The sequence below is a fragment of the Thalassophryne amazonica genome, chromosome 15 (genome assembly GCF_902500255.1).
Source record: "Thalassophryne amazonica chromosome 15, fThaAma1.1, whole genome shotgun sequence".
In the NCBI taxonomy this organism is placed as follows: domain Eukaryota; kingdom Metazoa; phylum Chordata; class Actinopteri; order Batrachoidiformes; family Batrachoididae; genus Thalassophryne; species Thalassophryne amazonica.
In genome coordinates this window covers 4,474,619-4,499,961 of record NC_047117.1, presented here as the reverse complement: position 1 = coordinate 4,499,961, position 25,343 = coordinate 4,474,619, and the positions used below count along the sequence as shown (strand labels likewise).

The 25,343-nt window shown below is 42.5% G+C and overlaps 1 protein-coding gene across 1 annotated transcript; it reads right to left on the bottom strand.

The window, feature by feature from the left end:
- Window positions 1–341: 341 nt before the first annotated feature.
- Window positions 342–22,792, bottom strand: sp2 (sp2 transcription factor). The gene is made up of 9 exons (XM_034187913.1): window positions 22,725–22,792; window positions 14,504–14,571; window positions 13,586–13,633; window positions 12,647–13,396; window positions 8,793–9,011; window positions 7,316–7,628; window positions 3,316–3,493; window positions 2,829–3,022; window positions 342–741 (listed from the first exon to the last, which is right to left on the bottom strand). The coding sequence occupies exons 1-9, from the start codon at window positions 22,729–22,731 to the stop codon at window positions 641–643; spliced, it is 1,878 nt and encodes a 625-aa protein (XP_034043804.1). The 5' UTR covers window positions 22,732–22,792; the 3' UTR covers window positions 342–640.
- Between the last annotated feature and the right edge of the window lie 2,551 nt (window positions 22,793–25,343).

The following is a 25,343-nucleotide window of genomic DNA, read 5'->3' as shown; positions in this document are numbered from 1 at the left end:
GTACATGGCTTAAAAAACAGCAGATGTAAACTAAGTGGTTTTCAAGAGGAAGAAGAGTTTCATGTAATGGTCCCAAAGTTTTGGGTTAGAACTCAATCAGCAGAAACTCCTGCTGAAGCAAACAAGCAGTAACAGGAAAAAAGAAAAAGAAGAAAAATCGAAAATCCAGTAATATCAAAGTCTTTTTTTTTCTATTTCAAAAGCATCATTTAGGATTTTTCTTTCTTGAGCTCAGTGGCCTGTTTCTGAACTCACGGAGTTCCACAATAAAAGTTAAAGCGTAAAACCAGAGCAGAGTTTGGGAATAAGTGATGAGAAACCACGATCGACTTCCTGCGGGTTCACGTCTGAATAATTACCTTCCTGTTTCACACCTGGTCATAAATAAACAAACTCACTCCAGCGTGTGACGTCTCACCGTCTGACATGAGGTTTTGATGATGCTGGTGCCAGGGAAAAAAAAAAAAACTAAACTAATTAAATAAAATCTCCTGGGTCAGTCTGAAGTCCACGGGTTTGTCGTGTCCCAGAGGAGTTTTGGGGGTGGGGTGTAGGAGTCTTTCCCCACTATGGGAAACGGGCGGACGCTCCGGCCTTCAGGCTGCACAGTCTGAGACTCGCGGCTCGGCGTGGAGTCTGCTCACAGGTTCTTGGTGTTTATGTGAGTCTTGTAATGCTTCGTCAGGTGGTCACTCCTCATGAAGCGTTTCTGACACTGGCTGCACTCGAAGCGTTTATCTCCTGTGCCACAAAAACAGAAAGACCAAGTCAATTATAAAGCCGGGAGGAATTTTAACACTGTTCCATCTGAATCAGAAGTTCAAAGTGCTTTACAATGATGCCTCATATTCCCCCCACACACTGATGTCAGGGTGCTGTCATGTAAGGTGCTCACTACACACCAGGAGCAACGCTGTAATTAAGGACCCACACATCAAGTAAAATGTTTCCCCAGCTCCTCACAAGTCCTTTGGCCAATTTCCCCCAAATTCAGTCAGTATGTGGGTAACAGTCAACCCCAGAACTGCTGTTCAACAGGACGCAGTTCTACTACAGTCACCCACCATCCAAAAAAGTGCAAAAAGAGACAAAACGGCTTAACCCGGCTTGCCTCTTGACAGGCTGGTTTATATAAGTGCAGACTTGACAACCCGCCTGGCAACGAAAGAAAGGAGCTCGAACTGTTCAACGTTGAAGAAAACCACAACACACGCTGCTTTGAGTTCAAATCTTTACCTCGATGAAGCTGTACCAAATAAGATTCAAGCCATAGTCACTACAAATACCCCGTTTAAAGTAGTTCAAACATGATTGAAGCCAAAGTACTATCAACGAAAAAGACATTTTTGAATAGTTCAAAAACTGGATCCTGATTTCAAATCCGGTGCCGATGGTGGTCGTAACTACTACGTATACCAAGAAGGACAAAGATGGATCAAGAAGTTACTGTGATGCTTCCAAACATGCCCTAATTTGCTGTTCGGGATTAAACGGGAAGGAACAGCACTCTGTAGAATAGCCTCGTAAAAAAGTTTTGGGAAAGCTGAAGGTCACAGGGGTTAAAGGTCAAAACTTTGATTTTTATGCAAAGCCAAAAATATGGCCATCAGGTAATGTGAAGGCCGTCTGTCCGTCCGTACATCTGTCTGTGCTCAGCATAAGTCCAGTCCTCTTACTGCCAGAGTCTTCAAATTGACAGGGAACATTCTTGGGACACAGACCTTGGACAAGTTCAAAGATGGCTAACCTTGACCTATTTAAAGAGGTCAAAAAGTCACATTCTGTTTACTATTGTCATGGTCATACGGCCAACAGCATGAATCATGCAAATCTGCATGGGGGTGGGGGGGTGCAATCCTGTCAAGGACACAGTGACAGCCCATCAGAGCAGAGAGGTGCAGGCTGGTGTCTCTCTGGCTGCTAATCCAACATGGCGGAATCTGCTCAGAAACCGCTGTTTCTGTGTAAAGTTAACATCTTTTTCATATATGATGTAAAAGCGAGAGAGAAATAAACACTTCTAAAACTGAAAACACTGTTTTTGTAACCTGATGACACCTCTGGAGTGATTTACAAGACATCTCGTGGATGTCAGCGTGCACGCATATCACACATGGTCAAAAGTAACTTCCGGTCTTTTCAAAAGCTCATGTATGCACACACGCACGCCCTCCTGCAGACGTACACGCTCATACAGCCGAGGGCGACTTCATACACGCACGTAGGCAGGTTCTGGTATTAAATTTACCTAAGGGCAATGACTGGGGTCAAAGGTCACTGGGTCTGCATATATGGGACTAACTTCCAGAATTACACAGCAAGGCCAAATTTGCACAAGGTCAGTAACTGGGGTCAAAGGTTAAAAGTGAACTTTTTCCACTCTAATATGCACTGCAACTGGCACACAAATGGAGCTTGGTTCTGGAAGTCTAGCAAGATCAAATTTACCAAAGTTCATTCATGAGGGCAATGGTCATGTCTGATTTCAGGAAAAAAAAAAAAAAAAACTTTTCTTGCCAAATGAAGGTTGACCTCGAAGGTGCTCTTAAATAACTCATTTTGGAAAAGGTCAAAGTAAAGGAACTTGATTTTCAAATCAATTTGGACCAAATGTTGTGAATACTTGGCTCAAGAACTGGCCTGGCAGGGTCAGCCACAGTGTGGGTCAACCGGGCGAAGGTCACTGGGGTCAAAGGTCAGACTGTCGTAAACCTTACTGACACGGGTACAGTACGATGAGTGTTGAGACGGTTGTTGGATTAAGACCAGTTTGCATTTGTTCCGACCTAAAAGACGTTTGAAGGCGCTGACGTGTGCAGCAGACCGACCTGTGTGTGTCCTCGCGTGCCGCTGCAGCTCATCGCTGCGTGTGAAACGTTTCCCGCAGAAAACCCAGTTGCAGACGAACGGCCTCTCGCCGGTGTGCAGCCGGACGTGAGCTCTGAGCAGTGATGTTTTCCTGAATGTCTTCTCACAGCCGGGGACGTGGCAGATGTGCTTCCTCATCCCCACCTCGCCGGGCCTGCGCGCCAAAACAAAACCAGGGGAAAAAAAAAAGAAAAAAAGAAAAAAAAAAATCAGACCCTGGCTCACAGAAAGAGGAGCTGCTAAACACATTACAGCAAACGGTACGAAGTGGACACTGAGTCATGGTTTGGTTGGGTCTTTACAGCACAGAGTTTAGTAATGAATCTGCTGGAGGATGGTAGCACGTCCTCAGACTAACCACCCACGAACCCCAAAACAACTCACACTGTGTCACATAGTCAACTCCACTGCTACGCTGTCCGGATCGGGCCTCAGCAGCCGACTCACCTTTTATCTGCATCTTTACAGTTTGGGCAGGTGCAGGCCATACGCCGCTTCTTTTCTCCTGAGGGGCTGGGCAGCTCCAGGGTAAGGGTCTGGTCCACCTGGACGGCCTGCTGGCCGTGCGAGGTTGCCAGCTGGAGGCCTCCGCCCTGCACGGTCTGAACAGTGAGGTGCTGCTGTCCTGGAAAACACACAGGAAGAAATAAGCCCCCTGAAGGAAAGTGGAGGCGGTGACACGAGCAGGACCGACAGTTTTATGAGTGACCTTCAGCACCTTCAACCCACATCACAAGAAAACTGTCACCCAGCCACAGTATTTTAATTGCACGGTGGCTTAGTGTTTAGCACCGCTGTCTGACAGTGAGAAGGTTCTGGGTTTGTTTCCCGTCTGGTTCTTTCCACGTGCAGTCTGTGTATTCTCACTGTTTTTGTGGCTTCCCTCAGTTTGTTCTGGCTTCCACCCACTTCCAGAGACGTGCAGGTTGGTGACTCGAACTTGAAGGTAGATGTGAATGAGTTTGTCAGACAGGCAGCCTGTCCTGGATGGACCCGCCCGACTGCTGGGACAGGCTCCAGCCCCGTGTCCCTTAACCGAAATCAATGAGCGGGTGGATCTGGAACTTCTTTAGCTTCAGTTTGGGAGGTGTCGGCCGCCATCTGACCTGTTCTGTTTGTATGAAAGTCCTTCTCAGCTCCACTCCACCATGAAGGAGTGCACAATTTCTCCAACCGCAGCCACAGAGGACGACGAGTCCTTCAGAGTCCTCTGGGTGTCTTCCCTCGTGAGTCCTTCTGACACAGATATTCAGTGTGTGTTTGTATTTCTTCATGACTGACTGAAATGAAAACCGGATTTGGAAATGTTCATGTGTTCATCCCTTCTTGAATAAAGAAAACTGGCTGTAAAAGTGATGGTTTATCGTGTTTCACACTAACAGGTGCCGTTACGTATGCACACCATTATCTTGGTGTTTATATTTTCATTTCATTTATTAGGACCTATAATCAGACCATCGTTGTGAAAATCTGGTGAAAATTAATCATGGTTCTCCTCAGGCAATGGAACAAGGGCGCTGCGTCGTTATACTCTCATCATAGTGCCATTATACTATGGCGTCATCTCGCGATGTTCCTTTAGATTTGACATTCTTCAACTTTCTTCTAAGCCCAGGGTTCTCACTAGCGATATATCAATCAATCAATCAAACTTTATTTCTATAGGCCTTTCCACAGCCCAGAGTGTGACCAAAGTGCTTCACAGTCAGATAAAAACATAAAGAATAACTTAAGACAATAAGCAAATTTAAAACAGACACATCAATAAAAAGATACATCCAAAATATGTGCAGATAAGAACCAAACAGAGTAATGATCCGTTACGCTGCTGCCTGAAAAAATTACGCTGCAACTGGGCTGTTACCTTGTTTTCGAGGGTGTGTAGGGAGAAAATGTCGTCATTTCTTTACGTTGATTGTGGACTCGCTGCTTGTCCACAATTTATTCTTCGACCTCCATGAAAGCCATTTAAAGATGACTCACCTTTCTGCTGATTAGAGTCGCTAAACGGGACTCTTCTATTGTTGCGGGCAGAAGAGAGAATCATCCATTTTTGCACACGGACAGTTTTTATTCGTTCCTCATTAATGTGCCTTTTTTTGTGGGGCAGCCAACAACACGGTTCTCTGGCACGTACCATCAATATCTCCCAGTTCACCAGTTCATAGACTGAAGTTACTGTCCCTCATATAAAGGAAAAAATTAAATAAAATAATATCCTCTGCTCCACGTGTGTTGTGGGATTCACTGCGTCTCTCTGCCGAGTCAAGTTGGAATGATAGATCATTCCAGAATCAATAACTTCAAAGCCAAATCACCATTTTAAAATCAAATGACACCTCTTTCCAAACACTGTAATACAGACAAACTATAACCGAACCGTTTTTTCCTCAAAATGAGACGTCCTCCGTTCTTTATGAATTACATTAATCCTGATGTGCAGCCGGCTGAGAGATCACAGCTCAGCGACCGTCAACAAATTACCACGGCGAAAGGAAATGTTTTGATATAAAAACTCTACAGCATCACATTTATGGTTTGTAGTGCCACCAAACATCAATGAGCTCCCTCTGGTTGTACTACAACACTTAGATTGGAAAAAGATACTATTATTACAATTTGGGGGATTTTTTTTATTCAGATAAATATGAATAAAATCTCTGTTTATTTATTGCTTGTAGTGCCACCAACCTTACATCACACATCAATGAGCTCCCTCTACTTGTACAACCCCTGGCAAAAATTATGGAATCACCGGCCTCGGAGGATGTTCATTCAGTTGTTTAATTTTGTAGAAAAAAAAGCAGATCACAGACATGACACAAAACTAAAGTCATTTCAAATGGCAACTTTCTGGCTTTAAGAAACACTATAAGAAATCAGGAAAAAAAATTGTGGCAGTCAGTAACGGTTACTTTTTTAGACCAAGCAGAGGGAAAAAATATGGAATCACTCAATTCTGAGGAAAAAATTATGGAATCATGAAAAACAAAAGAACGCTCCAACACATCACTAGTATTTTGTTGCACCACCTCTGGCTTTTATAACAGCTTGCAGTCTCTGAGGCATGGACTTAATGAGTGACAAACAGTACTCTTCATCAATCTGGCTCCAACTTTCTCTGAATGCTGTTGCCAGATCAGCTTTGCAGGTTGGAGCCTTGTCATGGACCATTTTCTTCAACTTCCACCAAAGATTTTCAATTGGATTAAGATCCAGACTATTTGCAGGCCATGACATTGACCCTGTGTGTCTTTTTGCAAGAAATGTATTCACAGTTTTTGCTCTATGGCAAGATGCATTATCATCTTGAAAAATGATTTCATCATCCCCAAACATCCTTTCAATTGATGGGATAAGAAAAGTGTCCAAAATATCAACGTAAACTTGTGCATTTATTGATGATGTAATGACAGCCATCTCCCCAGTGCCTTTACCTGACATGTAGCCCCATATCATCAATGACTGTGGAAATTTACATGTTCTCTTCAGGCAGTCATCTTTATAAATCTCATTGGAACGGCACCAAACAAAAGTTCCAGCATCATCACCTTGCCCAATGCAGATTCGAGATTCATCACTGAATATGACTTTCATCCAGTCATCCACAGTCCACGATTGCTTTTCCTTAGCCCATTGTAACCTTGTTTGTTTCTGTTTAGGTGTTAATGATGGCTTTCGTTTAGCTTTTCTGTATGTAAATCCCATTTCCTTTAGGCGGTTTCTTACAGTTCGCTTTGATGTCTTCCTTGGTCTACCAGTATGTTTGCCTTTAACAACCTTCCCATGTTGTTTGTATTTGGTCCAGAGTTTAGACACAGCTGACTCTGAACAACCAACATCTTTTGCAACATTGCGTGATGATTTACTCTCTTTTAAGAGTTTGATAATCCTCTCCTTTGTTTCAATTGACATCTCTCGTGTTGGAGCCATGATTCATGTCAGTCCACTTGGTGCAACAGCTCTCCAAGGTGTGATCACTCCTTTTTAGATGCAGACTAACGAGCAGATCTGATTTGATGCAGGTGTTAGTTTTGGGGATGAAAATTTACAGGGTGATTCCATAATTTATTCCTCAGAATTGAGTGATTCCATATTTTTTTCCCTTTGCTTGGTCTAAAAAAGTAACCGTTACTGACTGCCACAATTTTTTTTCTTGATTTCTTATAGTGTTTCTTAAAGCCAGAAAGTTGCCATTTGAAATGACTTTAGTTTTGTGTCATGTCTGTGATCTGCTTTTTTTCTACAAAATTAAACTGAATGAAAATCCTCCGAGGCCGGTGATTCCATAATTTTTGCTAGGGGTTGTACTTGGGAGCAAATATAAGGTTTTTGTCAGTTGTAGTTTACCCCATTTAAAACTGGTTTATAAACCAGTGTACCACTTCCACAAAACACATACAGGTGGAGCAAGTAGCTGAGCCGTTTTGAGAAATAAATTAGGTACCTCCTGCATTGGTGATGGTGACAGGAACCCCCTGAACTGGAACGCCGTTGATGCTGATCGTCTGGACGCCCTGCGCTGCAGAGGACAGCTGAGCCGTGTTCAGAGCAATCATCCCACCTGCTGGGGCAATTTTTGCAAAAGTCCTCTCCTTCTTTCCCGCTCCCAGCATCCTCTTTGGGGTAGCCGTTGGTGAGGTGGTGGCGGCGGTGGTAGTAGTGACAGCACCAATTGGGCTGGTGGGGGTCGTTGCCGTGGAGACAGCGTCCTGGATCTGGACAGACTGCCACTCACCCGATGCCGTTTTGAACAGAATCTGATGATCAAACACATAAAAATTAGACTCTTAATGATTATTGATTGATTGTTTAAGTCATTTATAAAGAGCAAATGCCACATTCTGACCTTTCCAGCTTCCTAAATAAATGGGATTACTTCTTTTCTTTTGAGATAAACTGGTTATGACCACAGATCGTGGGTAATGACTAGTTTAAACAGATTTTTTTTTGTTTAATGAATGTGGGCTCATTTTTAACTCCACCTGTAAGTGGTCTTTTGCACAGAGTAACAGTGAAGTCATAAATCATGAAAGATAAAAATGTTGACTTTCTGCAAATTCATTTTACAACAGCAGCAATGCACAGCGTGGCTGCACCCCCGCTCATACGCTACGCCAGTGTTGCTTTTACAGCAGAGGTGAAAATGAAGTTTGGAAATGTTTTCTGGAGTGAAACACTGGTGCTTCAAAGATGGTGTACGGTGTTTTTGTATTGCTGCTTTACAGTTAGTATGTGATGCATTGTGCTCTCCCCCCCACCCACATTTTCAAAAGGAACCGTCCTCTAGTCTCACAGGGGGCACCACCAAAAAAAAAAAAAAAAAAAAAATACTTTCAATCAAACGAGGCATTCTTCAGTTGCTTTGTGGAGACAAAAAAAGTTTACAGCTGTACGCCCAGATGGACGGAAGCCTTGACGGGGTGAGAACATAACCCCCCCCCCCAAAATCTTCGTTGAAACAACATTTCTAAGTTTTCCCCACAGTAACTCCATCCCCGTCTCTCTGCTGCATCCTGCAGGTTGAAGATTCACAGGATTTCTGTCACATGACTGTTGGTTTCCGTAGATTCTGTCACATGATGGAACATCGCAGCAACGACGATGAAAACACTTCGTGCCAACAAAAACATTTAAACAAGAAATTCTAATCTGGTCCCAGAATCTGGTGTTCAGGAGAATTATGTGTGAGAGCAGCCAGGCTTCTCCTTACAGCTGACCACACCCACTCGACGTATCTGCCAATCACAAATTTCCTGTCACACATTAATAAGATGGAAGGATCTACCTGTTTGGAGGTACCGAGAGCGTAACGTTACCTTCAAAATAAACCTGACAGTAAACAAGATGGAGCTGTGTGTCCAGCCTAAAGGGCCTTTTAATGATGTCATGTTTGGGTGGGGACCGTGAGTCTGAACGCAAACCTGCGTCGGGGTGGTGTCCGGTGTGGCCACCTGCAGACTGGAGGAGGCCGAATGTCTCTGTGGGACAGGAGGAAGCGTGGCAGAGGCGGCTTGCACCACGTTCAGGGCCTGCTGGGGAATCTGAACCACCTGAGGGTCCTGTTTGGGTGGGACCAGCTGGACTTGCTGCACCACAGGCGGCTGCCCGGGACTCTGCACGATCAACAGGTTGTTGCCTGCCTGCAAACAGAGAAGAAGAATTGCCGTCGGTTACATTCCACCAGCATTTTCTCTCTGACAACACAGAGTGCAACAAATCCTCAGTCAATAGGACTCAGGACATCTGCTAATTTGGTGGATCAGAGTGTTGTTCTGAACTGATGTCACATGTTGGAAGGTCTTTACCCAAGTCTCAGTACGAGTCATCAAAAAAAAAAAAAAAAAAAAAAAGGGGGATCAAAGTGCTACTTGAGTAATATTCACATGATCTTCACGTCAAGATGATTTCATGAGGGATGATCTTCTTCTGAACAGAACAGCTAAGATGGTATTTGCCAGTGGTGTATCAATCACCACGTAAACCAGGTGAGCTCTACCAGCTCAATGGGTGGTAGAGTTCAGTCTCAAACCAGAACCCACTGTCACGATCAATCAGGGTCGAGTCTGACGGACGTGCCTCCACCAAGGCAGGCACAACCGACTCACTGGCCAGTCAGGTTGGGGAGCATGCACTGGTGCCGCGTGTCACCACATTCACCACACTACAGGAACATCTTGGATCCTGGATGACAACCACCCAGGCAGGAAACTGGTCCAACAATAACATATCGACCCTGGTCAGTCTTCAGTTACTCATGCATTTTATGCTGCTCATTTATTCTATTTTGTATATATCTATTATTATTATTATCCTGTATTTTCTTGTATACATTGTCACTGGAAGAAAATGCTAAACTGCCTTTCACAGTATTTGGCTTTTACAGTGACAATAAAGATCTATCCAGGAGAAACAAAATTCTGTGGTCTGATGTGACAAAGACTGAAGTCTTTGGTGTCATGTTTGGAGGAAACCAGGCACCATCCCTACAGTGAAGCATGGTGGTGGCAGCATCATGCTGTGGGGATGTTTTTCAGCAGCAGGAACTGGGAGACTAGTCAGGATTGAGGGAAAGATGAATGCAGCAATGTACAGAGACATCCTGGATGAAAACCTGCTCCAGAGCGCTCTTGACCTCAGACTGGTTCGACGTTTCATCTTTCAGCAGGACAATGACCCTAAACACACAGCCAAGATATCAAATGAGTGTCTTCAGGACAACTCTGTGAATGTCCCTGAGTGGCCCAGCCAGAACCCAGATCACAAACACAAACATCCCTGGTTCTCAAGACCAGGCACCTAAGTGGCTCTACTCTACTCTTTTCTACTCTCCTATTTTACTCTTCCTTTTTTAGATATTTGGATATACCTTTGTATACTGGTATAGGTCCACCTTAGAATTAGAATATAATATATAAGATATACCTTACTGAATTTTCATGCAAGCAGCAGTGCACCAAAAAACAACAAAACAGAATCAATAAACCTAATTTAACATGCCACAGCAAGTAATCAAATAATTTGTATAGAGTGTTTAAAAAACAAGCAAACTCCCAAGTGATTTTATGTTATCTGGGCAATTATGCCAAATATTTACACCTTTAGAGGTGCTGCAAGAGGAATGAGCAAAACTGCCCAAAGATAGGTGCACCAAGCTTGTGGCATCATATTCAAGAAGACTTGAGGCTGTAACTGCTGCCAAAAGTGCATCAGCAAAATATTGAACAAAAGGCTATGAATACTTATTGTACACATGATTTCTTAGTTTTTTTATTTTAATAAATTTGCAATAATAAAAAAAATAAAAATTCATGCTGTCATTATGGGGTGTTGTAAGTAGAATTTTGAGGGAAAAATCAATTTACTCCATTTTGGAAGAAGACTGTAACATAACAAAATGTGGGAAAAGTGAAGCACTGAATACTTTCTGGACTCACTAAAAAACTTTCACAACAATGGCCACAATGAATCATCACTGGAAGCTTTACATGTTTCACTTCCTGCTAGCTGCTGCAGAAAAACAAAACAGTAAAACTGCTGGCTACAGCGCTGTTTCTGCTTGTTTGGGGTTCCCCATCAGAGACTCACTTATGCTCCAGTTACACAAAATGCACACTAACAATCGTAACATACTAAGAGTAATATACTAAGCATAATATATCAGTATATTATTGACTCTTTTACAGTTTAGCCAGTACGCAGACGCATGACGACTTCTATTTTTACAGCAAACATCAAATTACAGGTCAGCTCAGGGAGCATGCACGGGTGCACCGCTTCATCCAACACACTGTGCAAACCAACTTGGGTCTTGCACAGAACAACCCAGGCTGACAAATGGCCCGTCCCCACCTCTTGAAAGTAACCATCTGCCGCAGCCAGGTGAAACATGAGCGAGTCCTTAACCTTCTCTAGTTACTGGGGCCCTCAACACTCAGGCACCTGCGTGCTGGACTGAGACCAGAGAAATGCACCACTTCTCCAAAAAGATCTAAGTTGATGCTCCCTCACAATGCAAGTGATGATCTCAGTCTCACCAAGTAACCACTTGTCTGACAGAAAGTCCTTCTGGCAGTCCCCAAGGGTCCGCTGAAGCAACCTGGTATCAAAGACATCTAGTCTTCACTTTAGGTCACTGGTTAGACAATCATACAGTGAGACAGGAAGCACCAGGAATATAGATTACAACCTAGTGGACTTCTTAGACCCGTTTGGACAGCAACCAACTAAGGATCACGTCTACTGTGTCAATCAACATCTTTAGGTCAAAAATGTTACAGAAGAGTGGATGTATTCGTCTGTCTATACGTGGCCCTGCATCAAACTGGCAGTCGGTGCAGAGAGCACCGCACCTGCAACCCAGTGACCACTGGGATCGGCTTCAGCTCCCCCGCGACCCTTAATTGAATAACCAAGTATATAAAATTAATGAATGTTATAGAACAGATTAACCCACATTAACTAACCCACGGTGTCCTGGATAAATGATAAGCTTACCACTGACAAGTGAGGCTTTTCTGCAGAAAGTCTTTACAAAGTACACTTCAGTGATTTTGACCTTTGACCACAAATCAATGGGCTACTTGGGGTCTCCGTATTTAACACACATGCCAAGTTTGGTGACAATCAGGAAAGAAGTTAATGTGCTCACAAGACTTTTACAAAAGTATGCTTCAGTGTCCTCAAAATCAATCAGCTCCTTAAGGTCACCATGTGTACTGCATGTACCAAGTTTGGTGACAATCAACACAATCACTTGAAATTAATGTATTTCTGTTATCCAGTCCCATCTTATAGCTTTAAAGGACACTGATGATTTGGAAGTTTTATACTTTGACATTTTGTTCGCTTGTTTGTTGTTTTTGTTTTTTTTTTTTAAACGTAGGTTGTATACTACATAATACTCCAAGCTAATGAGACAAACACATTCATGTTGGACACTGTCATCATTTATCACCTGAAAGGTCATGTGATTGGGCACAAATTCAGTTGTGAAAAATCTATGTCACAAATAGCACTTTCAAATTTTGCATCCAAAATGCCAGTGTGACATGCCCACGCCCAAAACCAGTCCAGCTTTTGTGAAATATGAGAATTTTTTACTAATTACTTGAATCACTCTGGAGTTTGGACCAAAGAGGACATTTATAGACAGCACCGGGGCCTCTGGAAAACAGAGAAGGGGAGTTTTTTGACATTTATTGGACAATAATCAGTTTATTCAGTGATTGAAATAATGAAATTGACAGCACTAATGTGTCGCCAAAGCCTATTTGACCTGTAGAATGTTGTCACCAGCTTCTATCACGATGGTCTCCATCTGCTCAGGGGGCGGGGAGGCAGCCTGTGTGGGCGGGGGCAAAGGCTGAGCGGCGACAACCACCTTCTTCTTCCTCCCTCGCCGTCCCTTCGCCAGACTGGGAAGAGCAGCCGGCGTCTCTGTGACGAGCTGGGTCCCACCCACCTCTCCGGTAGCCACATTCAGCGGTAGCGTGAGCCCGCTGGGAAGCTGCACTACATTCGCTGCAGCGTTATTTGTCTTCTGCAGCTTGGGTGACGGCTTTAGGGTGAGAGTCTTTTGCGGCGTAACCGGGGCGGTGGCAGCCACTGGGGCTGGCATAGTCATAGGAGTGGTTATGATGGCTTGGTTGGTGCCTGGTATGAGCTGGATCTGGCCTCCTTGTGGCATCACCTGTATAGTCTGTGTACCCTGGATCTGTGGCACCACCTGATACTGGATGTTGGCTGGGGCAGCAGTCCCAGTACGGGCTGGGCTCTGGATAGTGAGGACGATGGGGCTACCCGGTGCCGTGGAGCCCAAGCCAGCGGGAAGCTGGATCACATTGCCTTTGGCTGAGAGGAAGCCCAGGTTTTTGGGTGGAGCAGGAGCAATTGGAGCCGGTTTTATTGGGAGGAGCCTGCGAGGCTGCGGCTGTACAGGAGGAGACGTGACTGGAGCCTGAGCTGCAGGGGGGCCGATCTTACTGCAGGTGGCAGCCAGGAGGGCCAGAGGGGAGGGCTGAGAGTCCTGCAGGGACAAACACAAAAAATGAAAGAAAAACAAGGAATTAAATATATATGTATACACACACACACATATGAAAAAAGTGTAAAAATTAAATAAATAAATCTGAATAATGATCTATGTTAATGTTCTGTTAAAGTCACTGCAGGTAAAGAATAAAAAACCAAAGAGTTGAAAAGTTTCAGGTTCTACCTGTGTTGTTTTTGTGTCCCTCTGTGGTCCATATGTGTGATCTTCAAGCTGAAGGACAAAGAAGAATTACACATAAACGTCTGTTCAGCAGCTATGCTAACATGTTTAACTACCACCAAAAATAACACGTTTTTTTTTATTATTATTATTAATTTGGGTTGAGACAAAAAATATCCACCCTCCCTCATAACTTTTTTCTAATGTCAAGGATGATAAACTAATGTTTTGTTTTTTTTAAATGGGACCTAATAAAAAAAAAAAGACTCGATATAGACTTCACGATACAATCATCACGATTCATCATTAAAGTCCTACTCAAGATTAAATTTGAACTTTTAATTGACTAAAGGAAATGACCAAAATTAGCACATGAGCTCTGCCCACGCAACGCCACAGATGCAAATGTTCTTCAGAATCGGTTTCATGAACAAGGACATTTTTTTCCTCTTTCAGCACATAAACACAATGTGATAATAAGTATCAGGACACTCAACCAAAGAAGAAACCACACAAACTTGGAAGAAGTTACCACACTGTTGACATTACCACTTTAATCTTGAAATTTATTTATTGATTTATTTTACGTGACCCAATACACCTTCATAATTAACACTTTATACAAATGTGACCATAAACTGTATCTGGGATGAAAACTGAGTCTCTTTGCACATTTTGACATCAGATGAATAAATTGTACAAAAAGAGGTTTTATGAGGGTTTTTGCACAAAGTACCTTGAAGTTAAAAACAAACGAACTCATCCATGACAGCCTCACACAGATACATTTCCCATCCATCTTATATCTACATGGAACAGTTTGTGTGAAACACACCAGTCTGCAGCTGCTCACACACTCCCACAGCACAGAAATGGCGCGCACAGACAGTCAGCACGCAGCTCGCTGTTGTTGTGACTCACTTTTGTGGAAGCAGACTGCAGGTATTCACTCGGACTCACAGCAACAGTGGCCATACTGTCCTGTTGTTCTGAAAACACAAAGCAGAGTCCGTCTGAAACTCTCAAGTCCTTCACGTTCCAACCAGACCGGCACATCTCTGACAATACTTGGAGATGATATAAGGAAAACCTCCCATGTGCGATATCACTATTTGATATTGCAATGAAAAGATGACTTGAGATAAATAAACACGCATAAATGAACCAACATCATTTCTGGCTCTTCCATTTCCCCCGACATAACAGTTTGGCCAAAAAAAAAAAAAAGTTGAACAACTCCTGCTGACTTCCCAAAAACACACTGGGCGCCAGCACTTCACATCATAGTGTGTGCAAATGAAATGATTTTTCTTATTCACTGCACCGCTTTCATGATGTTTTTAATTGCACATACTCATATTGAGATGATGATGAAAATGTGATTTAACTTTGCAGTCTACCAGAAAACAAATCCAAAGTGACATGTCCACATGAGGTCTAATTTTGTATTTCCCCTTCATCAGCATCAGTTGTACAAGAATAATAACCATGATTATAAATTGTGTTAAACTCTTGATAATTTTGTTGTAATAACTTTCTAAAGAATTGAGACAAAATGCTGTTACTGAGCATAATTCTAGACCTCAAGTTAGCTTGTCATTATGTAAGTGAACACTAAAATATGAAGGGAAAAATAAGATTGGCCTTTAAAAAAAAAAAAAATTACCCGTGAGATTTTGTCATGTTGAATTTCTGCATTAGTCTGATAGAAGAGGTTTCATAAACAGTCTGTGAAATCACATGTATTGATGATGTCACTCCTAATTTATAAAACATCCACTTATTAAATTGAAGAACGGAAAATGGAATATTTTGTTTCATGTTCTAATTAATTAACAACAGGACAGATTCCGTTTTGACAAGACCCAAAGGATTTTTATGACCAAACCAGGAGATGAGAAACATCCAATGAAAAGAGAGACTAGTTCAACAGACACCAGATCAAATATTTAAATACTGCTGTAACATGGCCATGGACAGAACCTGCAGGAGCAGGCCAGGGTTGGACTGTGACACTAACATCTTTGCTTTGTGCAGACAGTGTAGTTCTAATGCCCTCTTCAGAACACGAGCTGAAGTGATCACTGGGACAATTTGTAGCCGAGTTGTGAAGGGGTTCAGTGGAGCATCAGCACCTCCGAATGTCAGGCCACGATACTCTTCACAGAAGCTGAAGAATGTTTCTTTTGGTGCTGGGAGAAAGCTACCGACGCTAATGAAGGCATTTAACTGTCTTGGGTCTTTGGTGAACTTTGGACTTAAACTTTGGACAATCGTGATGAGGACAGACCTGACTCAGGAGGTAAAGTTTTTACTTTACTCATCAACAGATTGTATACTAATGGGACATCCAGGTTTTTTGTAAGATTTCTCAAAAAGTTACATTAAAAACTGGCTTATACACAGGTAATGTGAATACTGTGCAGAGTGGAGGTGAAGTTTCTGACTTCTTACCACTGATTTCAAGCATTTATTACGAATGTGTACTGGTTCCTACTCTTTTCCGTGTTTGCATGAATTTGGTTCTGGGTGAGGTCATGGAGTCTTGCAACTCTGGCATCTTTGTTGGACTACAGAGGACTACCATTCTAGTACAGCTTTTATGAAAACTGCAACCCCAATAGTGATGGCAACAGAAGGGTAAGTCCCACTAAATATTAGCTGGTTTGTTTTTTTTTTCCCCCAATGTTGCCCAAATGTCATCTCTTATAATGTTGGCTGCAGATATTGTTACAGTAGCTGTAACTATGTGTTGGCAGGTTATTATTGCAGCAGCGGCGTGACATCCTAACTTTCACCCTAACCCTAATAGCCCAAATCTTAGAGAGAACCGTGAACCCAAATAACTGAAACAAAAATGTTGGTCAATATGAAAGGAGTGAAAAAACAAAGCGTCTTCCGTCAGAGAATCAAACCCGTCTCCCATATGACAGGCCAGTGTAATTACCACTATACAACCCCTGGCAAAAATTATGGAATCACCGGCCTCGGAGGATGTTCATTCAGTTGTTTAATTTTGTAGAAAAAAAGCAGATCACAGACATGACAGAAAAACTAAAGTCATTTCAAATGGCAACTTTCTGGCTTTAAGAAACACTATAAGAAATCAGGAAAAAAAATTGTGGCAGTCAGTAACGGTTACTTTTTTAGTCCAAGCAGAGGGAAAAAAAATATGGAATCATGGAATCATGAAAAACAAAAGAACGCTCCAACACATCACTAGTATTTTGTTGCACCACCTCTGGCTTTTATAACAGCTTGCAGTCTCTGAGGCATGGACTTAATGAGTGACAAACAGTACTCTTCATCAATCTGGCTCCAACTTTCTCTGATTGCTGTTGCCAGATCAGCTTTGCAGGTTGGAGCCTTGTCATGGACCATTTTCTTCAACTTCCACCAAAGATTTTTAATTGGATTAAGATCCGGACTATTTGCAGGCCATGACATTGACCCTATGTGTCTTTTTGCAAGGAATGTTTTCACAGTTTTTGCTCTATGGCAAGATGCATTATCATCTTGAAAAGTGATTTCATCATCCCCAAACATCCTTTCAATTGATGGGATAAGAAAAGTGTCCAAAATATCAACATAAACCTGTGCATTTACTGATGATGTAATGACAGCCATCTCCCCAGTGCCTTTACCTGACATGCAGCCCCATATCATCAATGACTGTGGAAATTTACATGTTCTCTTCAGGCAGTCATCTTTATAAATCTCATTGGAACGGCACCAAACAAAAGTTCCAGCATCATCACCTTGCCCAATGCAGATTCGAGATTCATCACTGAATGACTTTCATCCAGTCATCCACAGTCCACGACTGCTTTTCCTTAGCCCATTGTAACCTTGTTTTTTTTCTGTTTAGGTGTTAATGATGGCTTTCGTTTAGCTTTTCTGTATGTACATCCCATTTCCTTTAGGCGGTTTCTTACAGTTCGGTCACAGATGTTTTAATTTATTTATTTATATAGCGCCAAATCACAACAAACAGTTGCCCCAAGGCGCTTTATATTGTAAGGCAAGGCCATACAATAATTACGTAAAAACCCCAACGGTCAAAACGACCCCCTGTGAGCAAGCACTTGGCGACAGTGGGAAAGAAAAACTCCCTTTTAACAGGAAGAAACCTCCAGCAGAACCAGGCTCAGGGAGGGGCAGTCTTCTGCTGGGACTGGTTAGGGCTGAGGGAGAGAACCAAGAAAAAGACATGCTGTGGAGGGGAGCAGAGATCAATCACTAATGATTAAATGCAGAGTGGTGCATACAGAGCAAAAAGAGAAAGAAACACTCAGTGCATCATGGGAACCCCCCAGCAGTCTACGTCTATAGCAGCATAACTAAGGGATGGTTCAGGGTCACCTGATCCAGCCCTAACTATAAGCTTTAGCAAAAAGGAAAGTTTTAAGCCTAATCTTAAAAGTAGAGAGGGTGTCTGTCTCCCTGATCCGAAATGGGAGCTGGTTCCACAGGAGAGGAGCCTGAAAGCTCCCATTCTACTCTTACAAACCCTAGGAACTACAAGTAAGCCTGCAGTCTGAGAGCGAAGCGCTCTATTGGGGTGATATGGTACTATGAGGTCCCTAAGATAAGATGGGACCTGATTATTCAAAACCTTATAAGTAAGAAGAAGAATTTTAAATTCTATTCTAGAATTAACAGGAAGCCAATGAAGAGAGGCCAATATGGGTGAGATATGCTCTCTCCTTCTAGTCCCTGTTAGTACTCTAGCTGCAGCATTTTGAATTAACTGAAGGCTTTTCAGGGAACTTTTAGGACAACCTGATAATAATGAATTACAATAGTCCAGCCTAGAGGAAATAAATGCATGAATTAGTTTTTCAGCATCACTCTGAGACAAGACCTTTCTAATTTTAGAGATATTGCACAAATGCAAAAAAAGCAGTCCTACATATTTGTTTAAGATGCGCTTTGAATGACATATCCTGATCAAAAATGACTCCAAGATTTCTCACAGTATTACTAGAGGTCAGGGTAATGCCATCCAGAGTAAGGATCTGGTTAGACACCATGTTTCTAAGATTTGTGGGGCCAAGTACAATAACTTCAGTTTTATCTGAGTTTAAAAGCAGGAAATTAGAGGTCATCCATGTCTTTATGTCTGTAAGACAATCCTGCAGTTTAGCTAATTGGTGTGTGTCCTCTGGCTTCATGGATAGATAAAGCTGGGTATCATCTGCGTAACAATGAAAATTTAAGCAATGCCGTCTAATAATACTGCCTAAGGGAAGCATGTATAAAGTGAATAAAATTGGTCCTAGCACAGAACCTTGTGGAACTCCATAATTAACCTTAGTCTGTGAAGAAGATTCCCCATTTACATGAACAAATTGTAATCTATTAGACAAATATGATTCAAACCACCGCAGCGCAGTGCCTTTAATACCTATGGCATGCTCTAATCTCTGTAATAAAATTTTATGGCCAACAGTATCAAAAGCAGCACTGAGGTCTAACAGAACAAGCACAGAGTCCACTGTCTGAGGCCATAAGAAGATCATTTGTAACCTTCACTAATGCTGTTTCTGTACTATGATGAATTCTAAAACCTGACTGAAACTCTTCAAATAGACCATTCCTCTGCAGATGATCAGTTAGCTGTTTTACAACTACCCTTTCAAGAATTTTTGAGAGAAAAGGAAGGTTGGAGATTGGCCTATAATTAGCTAAGATAGCTGGGTCAAGTGATGGCTTTTTAAGTAATGGTTTAATTACTGCCACCTTAAAAGCCTGTGGTACATAGCCAACTAACAAAGATAGATTGATCATATTTAAGACGAAGCATTAAATAATGGTAGGGCTTCCTTGAGCAGCCTGGTAGGAATGGGGTCTAATAGACATGTTGATGGTTTGGATGAAGTAACTAATGAAAATAACTCAGAACAATCTGAGAGAAAGAGTCTAACCAAATACCGGCATCACTGAAAGCAGCCAAAGATAACGATACGTCTTTGGGGTGGTTATGAGTAATTTTTTCTCTAATAGTTAAATTTTATTAGCAAAGAAAGTCATGAAGTCATTACTAGTTAAAGTTAAAGGAATACTCTGCTCAATAGAGCTCTGACTCTTTGTCAGCCTGGCTACAGTGCTGAAAAGAAACCTGGGGTTGTTCTTATTTTCTTCAATTAGTGATGAGTAGTAAGATGTCCTAGCTTTACAGAGGGCTTTTTTATACAGCAACAGACTCTTTTTCCAGGCTAAGTAAAGATCTTCTAAATTAGTGAGACGCCATTTCCTCTCCAACTTACGGGTTATCTGCTTTAAGCTGCGAGTTTGTGAGTTATACCACGGAGTCAGGCACTTCTGATTTAAAGCTCTCTTTTTCAGAGGAGCTACAGCATCCAAAGTTGTCTTCATGAGGATGTAAAACTATTGACGAGATACTCTATCTCACTTACAGAGTTTAGGTAGCTACTCTGCACTGTGTTGGTATATGGCATTAGAGAACATAAAGAAGGAATCATATCCTTAAACCTAGTTACAGCGCTTTCTGAAAGACTTCTAGTGTAATGAAACTTATTCCCCACTGCTGGGTAGTCCATCAGAGTAAATGTAAATGTTATTAAGAAATGATCAGACAGAAGGGAGTTTTCAGGGAATACTGTTAAGTCTTCAATTTCCATACCATAAGTCAGAACAAGATCTAAGATATGATTAAAGTGGTGGGTGGACTCATTTACATTATGAGCAAAGCCAACTGAGTCTAATAATAGATTAAATGCAGTGTTGACGTTGACTCCAGTTTCCTCCCTTTCGTTCCTCATTTGTTTTGTTGTGCATTTTCAATTTTTGAGACATATTGCTTTAAGTTTTCTGTCTTGATGCTTTGATGTCTTCCTTGGTCTACCAGTATGTTTGCCTTTAACAACCTTCCCATGTTGTTTGTATTTGGTCCAGAGTTTAGACACAGCTGACTGTGAACAACCAACATCTTTTGCAACATTGCGTGATGATTTTCCCTCTTAAGAGTTTGATAATCCTCTCCTTTGTTTCAATTGACATCTCTCATGTTGGAGCCATGATTCATGTCAGTCCACTTGGTGCTCTCCAAGCTGTGATCACTCCTTTTTAGATGCAGACTAACAAGCAGATCTGATTTGATGCAGGTGTTAGTTTTGGGGATGAAAATTTACAGGGTGATTCCATAATTTTTTTTCTCAGAATTGAGAGTCCATATTTTTTTCCCTCTGCTTGGTCTAAAAAGTAACCGTTACTGACTGCCACAATTTTTTTTTCTTGATTTCTTGCCAGAAAGTTGCCATTTGAAATGACTTTAGTTTTGTGTCATGTCTGTGATCTGCTTTTTTTCTACAAAATTAAACAACTGAATGAACATCCTCTGAGGCCGGTGATTCCATAATTATTGCCAGGGGTTGTACTAACGAGGAGAAAGCAACACACACACAGTCACAGAACATAAATTACGGCAGCTGCCATAAGAATATCCCCAAGATTTAGAGTTACGGCTGCCATAACTGAAACGTTGTCATATAATGTTTAACAAGCACCCGGTCTCATACTTCGTCCAAATATAGTGTCATGTATCCTAGAATGTTATGCGACGCTTTCTGCAAGTCACGTGACCTGTGCAATAGTGGAACAACTGTTTCTATTGCAGTTTTTCCTAAATAAGGCTTTTTTAATTCATCTGAATTCATCATGCAAGTATAAATACTTTTTGAATTATTACAAATAAAAAAAATACATGTTTCCACAAAGCTTATTTTCTATTTGTTGCTTCAGTTCGAGCAATTTGGATAGTAATGGAATATCTCTGGGGCTCAAAAACTGTCAACAAGTGGAGATAACAGTCACATTTTGGGGAACTGGGTCCATCTAAGTAGGTAGGATGTATTTTAAGGCATTTAATCAGATGGTACAGCCCCATTTCACAATTAAAATTTTTGACCATATCTTCCAGCCAAAGTTACAATCAACAGGAACAGGTCCACTGACGGCATGAGGAATGCTGGATGACTCCTGCCTGTAGCATAACCGTCTGCATGGACTTATCAAATGCATATTCTTTTGTTATTATGTCATGTTTTGAATTCCTGTTTTCTGTTTGCTCACCCTTGTAAAAACCCTGTAACTGTTCGAATAGCCTAAGTAGAGGGTCACCCCTTTGAGCCTGGTCTGTTTGAGGTTTCTTCCTCAATATCAGAGGGTGTTTTTCCTTACTGTTGCCTGTGTGCATGCTCTGGGGTTGGTAAGGTTAGACCTTGCTTTTGTGAAGTGCCTTGAAGCCATTTTGTTGTGATCTGGTGGTATATAGATGAAATAAATTAAATCAACACAAGTTCATTTAGGTTAAATGCAAACCTCCAACAGTAGGAAATGTTTCAAAACCACTGACAAATCATAACCTGCTGAACAAATATTAGAAATATTAGATTTTCACTATTTGGGAAAGTTTTACACAGTGCTGTACAGCACAGATCTGATAAAGAAATAAAATGTGAACATTATTTTAAATATGCATTATTTAGTATATTATTATGCTTATGCCACTAGTTCCAAATTACTTGTGGCACTTTCAACACGGAATACTTAAACATTACTGATATAAAAGAATAAAACGTAAATCCTCACACTTATAAAAGCTGTTTTGTCTTTTCCCCCCCATCATAAAATAAAGCATTTTCCGTATCAGTCATTTTCTGACAGTTACTTTTAACTCTAATCTGCCCAATCAGCAGCTAGCTTTAGCTTGCTAGCACCTAACTGTGTTAGCAGTGGAAAGTAGCTAGCAACTAGCCTTAGCTTATACTTTCTGCTGAAATGCTTGTGTTGAGATTTTATTCATGCTAACTAAATAACTGCGTATTTTGCTGAAAACTAAGCGCAAAAAAAAAAAATGCACGTCCACATTTAGCACAGCTAACATTTGCATATTAGCTAATGCGCAGCTACAGCTAGCCAGTCAAACACTTTGATAACGTTAAAAAAAAAAAAAAAAGCAGCCCTTTTCCGGAACTGCTCTGCTTTTGGGGGTCAGACGACTACTCGAGCCGTTCTGAAACATACTTATTTACAGCACAACGCGTTCCTACCCAATGCAAATACAACGTTTAACCAAGTAGAATGCAATATAAACACCAATGTTTTAATTCCTACCCACCGCTCATGACGACATTCGCTGTCCGTGAGCCTCGAAGACCGAGCCCATGGAGAAACCCGCCCTCGCTGATCCACCAATCACCGTGCGACACAGCCCTAAACGACAGCTGCTTCGTCCAATCGACTTCAGCTGTCTTTATGATTGAAGTTCAACTCTCCCAATCGGACCGCGGCATTGTATTGCGTCGGACAATAGATGACAGGTTGACCAATAGCGTGATGAGATTCTGTTCGGCAGGGGCGTTTCCAAAAGGGAAGCCACGGAGAATTGAGGAGCCTATCACAGCAAGATTCATGTTTCACAGACGGCTGGAGCGACCAATGAAATGTCTGAGAGGCAGAACCTTCAAAACAAGAGTGACATCTGCGCTGAGCAATGAGCTAAACTCACCACAGTGTGCGACCGCCTGCTTCAGGCGACCCCTGCTGGTCATCAGGGACAGTTACAGGCTGAACTGCAGGAGCACTCGGGACAGATCTTTGTGATGTCATAAGGCAAACATGTTAAATAATTAAATCAAAGGAAAACTTCTTACATTGTTGAAGACGAATTAGAAACTTAAATCGATGGGAAATGGAAGTGATATAATATTTAAAGTAACGAGCACCTTGTTATTTTTATTGTACTGTACTTTTTTCCTTGAGCATGACCTCACTTTCTCAGCAGGAAACCGATGTTGTGCCTACTCCGGGTAGGGAATGCAACCTTGCCCCAAGTGAAGGAGTTCAAGTACCTCAGGGTCTCGTTCACGAGTGAGGGGACAATGGAGTGTGAGATTGGCCGGAGAATCAGTGCAGCAGGGGCAGTGTTGCATTTGCTCTACCGTACTGTTGTGACGAAGCTCAAAAGGCGAAGCTCTCAATCTACTGGTCAATCTTTGTTCCTACTCTCACCGAATGGTCATGAGTGTTGGGTCATGACCGAAAGAACTAGATCATGGGTACAAGCGGCCGAAATGGGCTTCCTCAGGAGGGTGGCTGGTGTCTCCCTTAGAGATAAGGTGAGAAGCTCAGTCATTCGTGGGAGGCTCGGAGTAGAGTCGCTGCTCCTTCGCGTTGAAAGGAGCCCGCTGAGGTGGTTCGGGCATCTGGTAAGGATGCCTCCTGGGCACCTCCCAAGATAGGTGTTCCAGGCACGTCCATCTGGGAGGAGACCCCGGGGAAGACCCAGGACTAGGTGGAGAGATTACATCTCCACACTGGCTTGGGAATGCCTCAGGATCCACCAGTCAGAGGTGATCAATGTGGCCTGAGAAAGGGAAGTCTGGGGTCCCTTGCTGGAGCTGTTTCCCCTGCAACCCGAACCCGGAAAAGCGGTTGAAGATGAATGAATGACCTCACTTTGGATTCATGCAATAGCATCATGCCACTCATCTTAAGACTGAGCTGAGGAAGTCTGGTCCTGGTCCTAGTTCTGCACTGCAGGTGTCCCACTGTGGACGATATGATCCTGCCATGGCTCTCAGTCCTCACTGTCTAAAACACCCGCTGGGTCTGACTCCAGTTTTTTTTCAGCTATTGCAAAGCCTACGATCAGCTAATCCATTCCAATTTTCTTATTGGATCTCTACCTGTATGGCTTAGTGGTTTTCACTGTTGCCTCAAAGCAAGAAGGTCGTGGGTTTGAGTCCCACCTGTGACCTTTCTGTGTGGAGTTTGCATGTTCTCCTCGTGTTTGCATGGGTTCCCTCCGGGCGCTCCGGCTTCCTCCCACATCCAAAGACCTGCAGGTTAGATGGATTGGACACTTTAAATTGTCCATAGGTGTGATTGTGTTTGTTTGTCTGTGGTCTTGTGACAGACTGGCGTCCTGTCCAGGGTGAACTCCACCTCACGCCCTCTGACTGCTGGGACAGGCTCCACCCTTGTGACCCTTAATTGGAGTAAGCGGGTATAGAAAATGGATGGATGGATCGCCACATGTAACTTTCTACACTTGAGTGTGTCCCATAGGTGGACCCCCCCCCCCCCCCAACTGATCCATCCTGACTTTGTTTTTTGATGTATGTGATGGACTGTAATTTGTCTTTTGTTCTGCCTGAAGCCTTCCTCAAATTTTCATTTGTTAAGAGTTTGTTATTGTCATTCTGACAATCGCGGCAATCCCTCTGGAACGAGGAGGACCGCTCCCCGATCGACTCTTGGACGGAATGGCGGTCGAGGAGAAAATACACATCCAGGGTTGATCCAGAGCTTCCTGTGTGTGGATTTGTTAAACATGGGAATGTTGCTGCACACCAACAACACCTTGAATGGTCCTTGAGGGATCAGGGTCTGAGGACCTGCTGCAACCTCGTCCGCCTTCATCTGCCCGTTGGATTCACAGGCATCATCTCCACCGCCTGAGCCGCCATTTTCAGCCCGAAAGATTCCAAAGGGAACAGCTGATACTAAAAATGAAACATGTCCACCAGAAACTGTTTCACACGTTTAGAGACAAGGAATCTGATCTCACTGTGCAAAGTTCAAACAGTTATGGTGTACTGGATTCAGTAAGTCAGGTTTCGGAAGATGTGCTGCTTTCTCAGGTCCTGGATGGCAACCACCCAGCAGACAACCAGTCCATCCCCACACCACCAAAGTAACCATCTACATGTGCTGCAGCCAGGTGAAACGTGAA

Bases quoted from the DNA above. Each gene is read 5' to 3' on its own strand.
- sp2 (XM_034187913.1), bottom strand. The intron at 3,494-7,315 runs GTACCTAATTTA...TGTGTTTTCCAG, and splicing joins CACCATCACCAATGCAGGAG to GACAGCAGCACCTCACTGTT. The intron at 742-2,828 runs GTCGGTCTGCTG...TTTGTGGCACAG, and splicing joins GCACGCGAGGACACACACAG to GAGATAAACGCTTCGAGTGC.